The sequence below is a fragment of the Anguilla anguilla genome, chromosome 18 (assembly GCF_013347855.1).
Source record: "Anguilla anguilla isolate fAngAng1 chromosome 18, fAngAng1.pri, whole genome shotgun sequence".
Lineage (NCBI taxonomy): Eukaryota > Metazoa > Chordata > Actinopteri > Anguilliformes > Anguillidae > Anguilla > Anguilla anguilla.
Genome location: NC_049218.1, coordinates 25,451,877 through 25,459,626, shown reverse-complemented (window position 1 = coordinate 25,459,626; position 7,750 = coordinate 25,451,877). Strand labels below are relative to the sequence as shown.

The window sequence follows — 7,750 nt, the reverse complement described above, 5'->3', positions numbered from 1 at the left end:
TACTCAAATCAGACATTTCCAAAAGCCATTGCTGGACGTTCCGACAAGCGCGAGTCATCGAATTACTCGAGCAGCCTGTTCAAATATATGTCGAGACATAAGGGACTCTATCTCACAGTCCCCTCCACTAACCTGTAATTCTCAGGCTATGAAAGAACCAGGCCTTCTCACATCGCCCAGTTTATTTTAAAAGTATTTCATCGGTAACCTTGAATAAAAAAACCCTGCAATTTTACTCTGAGCAGCATATTGATAAAACTTTATTGACAAAATATTGACAATTACATACTTCTTGGAAGTATACTTTGTGTTAAAATTGTAGCAAACTTAACACAAACACAAAATTATTTACATTCTGATAAAAGAGGGTTTAACAGAAACATTAACTTTAAGTACCACTATACATGAAATACGCTCAGTGCTTAAATTCTTGCTGCCAATACGGCCGTCATTTACATTTAGTCCTTCATGGCAACTTTCACGGGAGAGGCCAGTCCTGACGACATGTTCGCACCAAGGTTACGGAGACATGGTAAAGCTTTAAAGGAATGTCCTGAATACTTTAATTTAGAGTACTTTATCTGTGGTAAAGGTTTATAAAGTTTGAAATGTATTTATCTTTTGCCTTTTCTTTTTAAAAAACACTATACCGCAGCACTGCTACTTCATATTGTTTTCACAATCACTTTAACACGAGAAGTCAAAAGTTCAAAGACTGCACACTGTTGTAAAAAAAAAAAGGAAGAAGCACACAACATCTCTGAGAAGATTAAAAAATAGGGTTAAAACAAAAGTATTTGGAAAATGCTCAAATTAAAACAACTACAAAAATTATTTCCTCTACCATGCAATTCAAGTTTTACAAAAACAGTTGTGTGTTTTGGTATCTTGTGTGGAACGTTCATATTTAGAAACTTTCAGAAGTGCAAACGTCCAATGCGAATTGGATTTGTATTTTTTTAAATGGGTGGTAAGTGTGAGATAGTGGTCGCGGAAAGACGGGTGGAGGGGAGGGGGTGGGGGGCAAGGAGTTAGGTTGTGTGTGTCTGGGGGGGGGGGGGGGGTGGGGGGTGGTTGGTGATGGACTGCATGTGCATGTGATACCTGTCAATCCCCTCGCCTTGGAACTTTGAATCGGATTGACAGTTCCATGTTTGTGACAGTATTGTCACCAATCGGACCTCTCTCACCCTCAGCTGCCGATGTCCAAAGAAGCGAATTTTGACATTGTCTTTACCCTCTCGTTCTGCTACATAAGCAGTCTTATCCGCGTCATCCTCCACGCACTGTCCCAGGCTCAGAAAATCAGTTTTTTAATCGTCTGAAGTGACGTCAATTTCCTCTGGACTGCCTTGCTTCGTCGCCAGCCTCCATCGGTTTATGTGATGTGTCCCCTTCTTCTTCTGCTGCGAGTCAGAGCCCTCCTCTTCTAGTTTCTGACGTTTGAATTTCGTTCTTCGGTTTTGGAACCAAACTTTTACCTTAGGAAACAATAAACAAAATCAAATCACACAAAAAAACAAACAAAACATAAATCAAGATTATGGCATGGCTACGCCGAATGACAGGTTCATTTCAGTAAATAAATGCAAAAACGAGGAAAAAGAAGCAGGTTATTCCAACAATAAATCCACGCTGAAGTGAGTTTCAGTTGTAATCACGTGGTCTGTTGTAGCCATTCAATACTAGTTAATAACACATTGTTAACAGTGCTGTTATTTATCAAAACTCGGTTCACATTAGTCGTATTGCTGAAGTCTAAAATCGGCTATTTATTTTTACATAAATCATCCACAGTCATCCACAGTATGTTTTACAGTCTGGCTGGTTTGGTTTCACTCTAGGAACGAAGTAGATAATAGCCCAGAGATGATCCGTTTTATGTTTTGTAGTACATTACAACCGTACCAACACCTGACACGTTTTACATGATCGGCACTGAACGACAACATTAAGAGAAGTAATAAATATATGTGGTTCTCCCCAAACTGCGCATGAACTTTACGTTTTTGTAAACATAATGTACATTTAAGGTCAATTTAATTTGTCGCAAATGCATACCAGATTGAGGCCTGAAGTTTATTTGCACCAACTCCTAAAATAACAATCGCGTCGGGTCATTTTCTTTCGTTGTCCTGTCGGAAAAATAAGAGCTACTTCAAATAACAGGCTACTTCATAGAATCACAAATCATAGCTTATAAACGTAGCCAATATGTACGGAGTGCGGTCATTAACCTCTTATATTATAATATATGCGGTCATGAATGTTTGTCACAGTCAAATGTAAGTCTGACATAATCGTGAACATCATAACGAATCAGAAAATAACCCACGCCAAAAATGTATATCCATTGTTTGCAAAGTATCGAATTCCGTAGCGCCATGTAGTCCGTAAATGTGTTGTAGCAACATATTAAAACAGTCAGCCTAATTCATCAGACGTATTAGTCCTATTATACGCAATTCTCAGACCCAAAAGACTAGTGGAGAACTGAGGTGTATTTAATGCGCATTCAGGCTCCGCTAATTGAAGGGGCTGGCGGCGCATTTCTCTAGACTAGTTTTCTAAAAGGAGATCGCTTGTAAAAGGGCCGGGGCGGACACGCGGGACAAAAGAACCAACCAGTTCATAAACGGACATGGGACAAATACCATCAAATATACGGAGGGAAATTAATTCTGACCGCTGCTGTCTTTTAAGGATCGCATGAAACCTGCTAGCCGATTAACCCCACTCTTTTTTGACTGAGACCTCTTCGGAAAATATAGACATTTAACCTTACTCCTAAAATACGGTTACAACGCGATCATTGACAAAATCCAAAAGAAAGGTTTTAGGCCTGAAGAGCGCAGATTGCTCAAGAGTCACATGGAGTGGATTTCGAAAATTCTGTGATATTTTTTCGAATAATCTTGCGTTTTGGTATGTTTTAAAATGAACGAATTTTACAATTAGGCTACAAGGAGCAATTTCTCAAAAACTCCGAAATAAATACCATGAAGGCCAATACAATATTCTGCGTACTTAATCCTGGCCTATTTGCATTATTAATATTGACTGACTATATATATATATATATATATATATATATATATATATATATATGTATATGTATATATCATGACATATTTAACCAAACATAAAGTTGAACACAAACCATGCACCCGACGCATTTAACAGGAACAGCCTAGCGTCATCCAGGCCGACATTCGGACCTCCAGCGCAAACGTTTTGACATGTCTTTCCTAGTACCTGGCGTTAGCCTACCTATGTTGCAGTAGAGCAGTTCAAAAGAATAACACGACTGAAATTATTTTAAATCACGTGTTCGTGTGCATGCGCCTTACCTGAGTTTCTGTGAGGCTAAGGCTGTGTGCGAGCTGTTTTCTTTCTGCACCAACGACGTAGTGATTTTTTTCGAAAGCGTGTTCAAGCCGCAGTAGTTGCGAGGGGGAAAACGCTGTCCGAATTCTTTTGGGCTTTCTCGCCAGTGCATTGTGTAAAAGGAAGCTTTCCGGGCTTGTCTCGTTGCCTGTACACAACAACGAAAAAGATAACAATTATGCTCCGTCTTCGCTTTCATACTGTCAACATTTGAGTTGCGCTCAAGGTGATAACCTCTCATTAATCAATCGTTTTTTAATCTATAGGCTCTCTCTCTACAGTCACGGGCACGCTTTCTTTTCAGCCTTATCAAACGACTCTATATTAACTCGAGAGCCATCTCGTAAAATGTAAATAAATGTGTTTACTCAAAAATAAACGGCTCCAAGCACCACTTATTATTACCACTATTTCCCAAACAGCTCATGGTGCTCTAAATAAAAAATAAAGAGCAAAAACGTACCGTTTTGCCTTCAAGCAATTGGAAAGGCCTATGATTCTAATGAAACATTGGCTCTGATATAGTAGAAAATTATAATGTATTCGTGCAAACAACAGTTCTACTACTACGACTGCAATTACTACTAATACTAATACTACTACTACTACTTCTACTACTACTTCTACTACTAATAATAATAATAATAGTTATTATAATAATTATAGTAACAATAATAATAAACGGTTCCCTTTACGCGTAGAGTCAAAATGTTTTGAATTCTGCTTTAACTGGTGACAGTTAACAATGTCAGGTAAAACTGAAGGTTGGTTATATTGATTTTAGAAAGCCATCGTCTCTTACCATTTCAGCTAGAACAATCACCAAAAAAGGCCAACAATTTAAGCTATTATATATTTTTAAGAGGATACAAGGAAATGATTTAGCGTCGCTGTCATAATTACGTATTTCTTGTGGTTATTAGGCTACTAGTTCCTGGTGTTACACTTGTCCGCGACAACCAGGAAACCAAATTCTTAGCCTATTGTTTATCTAATGACTTTCAATAAGTCAAGTCTTCAAAATATCGAATATAAGCTCTAAAACCACGAAATTTATCCAATAATAAAGATAATGATGTTACAATCTAACTAATTATTTACAGATCATCCATAATAATAACAACAATAAAAATAAAGGCTATTACGATATTATCCTACTGTGAGTATAACCTGGCCTAATTTAAACAACAAAAAAAATAACATTTAGGATTCTTCCAAATAGTAAATTTAGTGTACACAGTGACAAAATTAAGGATCGAGAAAATTCGTTACATCATCCACAATGGTATACTTTTTTTAATACAATTTAATACAACAATTCCTAATGCAGTTATAATTTAATTAACCACAGGTTTATATATTTTATTTCCTAGCTGATGTAAACAGCCTGGTCTGCTATGTTAAATACGTATATCCTATTTCCTGCATAACGAAATCAAATTTAAATAAACCTAATTTTGAACAGTTACAAAATTAAAGTTTTTGAATGATTAAATTATTACATATAATTTATGCATGCACGGTGTATTTTGAAAACAAATAAATACGGCCAAGGTAACGAACTTAAAGAAAACTTTGTGAGTATGCTCCATTTTCTAATATTAGCAAGTCCATTGCCTTCGAATTGCACTCCCGTGTATGCACATTTACTGCCATTTAAATATAATTTCTCTAATTATAGTATTTAAAACATACCATTTAAGTATACACATTTGCTGTACAAATACAGTTTTGCAGACAATTTAATTTTCCGCTGCAATTGCGTTTCCATACCTATCAATAAATCATTCATTTTGAAGTAAACTGTTTTCCGCTACAACCAACAAAGATTATATAAATATATACATACATATCCCTTAAATCTTCCTAAAGCTGGGTATTAGTTTACTTCAGGAAAACGTTTGGGGGAAAAAAACTGAACCATTCAAATAAAAAACAGTAAAACTCAGACATACCTTGGAATCTATGACCCAAATATCTATATCTATGTATTAGCCAAGGGTAGAAAGTTGAAGGGTCCCGTTGCTGGCTAGCAAACAGTGGGTGCGGACTGTGCGGGGACGAGAGCGGGTGTGCAGCCAGTGCGTGCGGAGGGGGGACAGGATGAACCGGGACAGCGGAGTTTGGAGGGTGCGAAACTGCCTCGGCGAACACCAAGTCCGGATTAGAGTAGACGCCCCTGCCGCTGGAGTGGAAGCCGTTCAGAAATGGGTTCATCTGGCTGGAGTTTGCATAGCTGAGAGCTGCCGGGCGAATGGGCTCCTCGGACCTCGACGCTGGCAGAGGATTATCCTTCGCTACCAACGATTCTATGGTGAAACACCTCTTCGGTGTCGGTTGAAACATGGTTTACCAGTCAAGATCCCTCCAGCTCAAATCAAACAGACGCAAGCGTTCTCGCTAAGAAATACTCCACTCTGAAGATGAAAGTTTGCCTGCGATGATTAAGTTGTGAAAAGAACAGAAAGAAGATGAAGAAAAAAAACAACAAATCTCTACAGAGGTGGTCACCTAGTCCAGACAATCCATGCATGTGATCAGTTCTCCAGCAGTTGTGCAGGCGATTTGTTAGTTCATGAGCCTAATTAGTGTTGGAGTCACATAAACAGCGTCCGCTGAAGCCTGTAATGGCTCGGTGATTGGTCGCTGCGACTCGCCTTAAGGTTGAGGGAAGACTCTTTAAGTGCGTCAAAAGGAACGAGCACGGAGAGGCGGATTCGGGCAAAACGGAACGGATTCGTTCAGAACCAAACCTTCAACAATTTACATACCCGTCTGAGCCAGTAGAAAAGCAGAAGGTACCTTAGTTTGTGAATATGTACCACGACAAGGCGTACTGTTTCGTTTCTTTTGTAATGCATTTGTTTTCCGATGTATAACTATATTTTAGGACGAGTAGAGTCTACTAAATTTCATCCAAATTCCAACCTCATTTGGCTTGCGTCTGCAGTAGAGACACGAGAGGTAAAAAGCAAGAAATTATTTTGCTTGATAAAGTTGTCAGTAATGCCAAAATATATGAGTGATATCTTTTCCAGTGTTTTCATTTGTTCTTTGGGTCGTGGTTGATTATTTTAAATTCGCTAAAAAATTCATTCGTATGCACTTTTTCGCGTGCACTTCTTTTCCAGATTTCCCATTGAGTATACCCTTTGCCGTCACCCATCCCCCATCCCCCCGCGCGCGCCGGCGCTTTGTCTCTCCGCGTTTTCATTTTCTCCGATCTTGTTGTGATTAATTTAGGGTTGAAGGATCCTATGTTTCTATTGGCCCGAGCTTTGGGATGAGGGTTAGAAGATACACACAATGTTTTCTGCTCTGTTTGTTTGTCGTATACGGATCTATTATCCACTAAACAGCCATTAAATTACATTCCGCAAAATTCCTGCTGAGCGTTATACCACGTTTGCAGTACTTAGTCTGATCGTGATTGCACATTTAGAAAAACATTTTTACAGGTTTTAAATACATGGTTTCATAATCTGTCGATAATGTCATGTTTTAAGGAAATCTGGAAACAAGAAACATGTAATTTAAGGGCTATTTAGCGTCCTTGATTTCTTATATCCCCAGAACAGAATAAAACAGCGGGATATTTTACATTTAAACATTAACTACTGGATGTTTGTCCCTTCCGACTGAAAATAATATTGATGTAAATTATAATATAGGCCTAATTATAAAATATTCCGGCTCTCTGATGCAATTCGCATACCATTATCACGTTAACAGATACAATTCAGTATGTAAATAGATAAATACATTGACTTTTACAGCTCATTTTTGGTGGTAACAATGAACTCAAAATTTGACTGAATGATTGAAATCATTTTAAATCATTCATAATTAGAACTGTACGTAGCCGACTGCCTATAATACTACTCTATGCATCAACTCGGTGTATGCGCGCGCGTGTGCGGCTGTTTAGCGGGCAAGGGGGTTGGGGTGGAGGGGCGGGGGGTATTTGAGGCACCATGCCTATCTGCTTTTACAGTAGGCCTATGCAATGATTAAAAATCCAACTTTAACCAATGAATAGGCCTTACTGTTATCGATATAACTGGTTAACAAATAGGCCTAAAAATGAAGTGTCTCTTGTAATTAAGTTTCCAGTCAATCCATTTATGTATTTTCCCCAATACACCCCAATAATGAGTTATAGCAGTTACGTTGCCGATGCGCCGTTAGAATGTTATCCAAACCTGCAATATTTCTTTTTATATAATTTTAACAATAGATACATTTATAAATAAATGTACACTTCTCAAATGCACACATTATCCAGTAATTTAGAAATGAACATAGCTATTCAATATTATTCCAAATTCTATGTAATCATTATTTTTATAGATGATGTTGAAAA

The 7,750-nt window shown here is 37.9% G+C and overlaps 1 protein-coding gene across 1 annotated transcript; it reads right to left on the bottom strand.

Moving 5' to 3' along the window:
• Positions 1-242: 242 nt before the first annotated feature.
• Positions 243-6,368, bottom strand: emx2 (empty spiracles homeobox 2). The gene is made up of 3 exons (XM_035399653.1): positions 5,343-6,368; positions 3,351-3,535; positions 243-1,481 (listed from the first exon to the last, which is right to left on the bottom strand). Exons 1-3 carry the CDS (start codon positions 5,731-5,733, stop codon positions 1,314-1,316), a joined length of 744 nt encoding a protein of 247 aa, XP_035255544.1. The 5' UTR covers positions 5,734-6,368; the 3' UTR covers positions 243-1,313.
• Positions 6,369-7,750: the final 1,382 nt, after the last annotated feature.

Bases quoted from the DNA above. Each gene is read 5' to 3' on its own strand.
- emx2 (XM_035399653.1), bottom strand. From the start codon at position 5,733: ATGTTTCAACCGACACCGAAGAGGTGTTTCACCATAGAATCGTTGGTA. The intron at 3,536-5,342 runs GTATGTCTGAGT...TGTTGTGTACAG, and splicing joins TTTGGGTCATAGATTCCAAG to GCAACGAGACAAGCCCGGAA. The intron at 1,482-3,350 runs GTAAGGCGCATG...TTGTTTCCTAAG, and splicing joins TTAGCCTCACAGAAACTCAG to GTAAAAGTTTGGTTCCAAAA.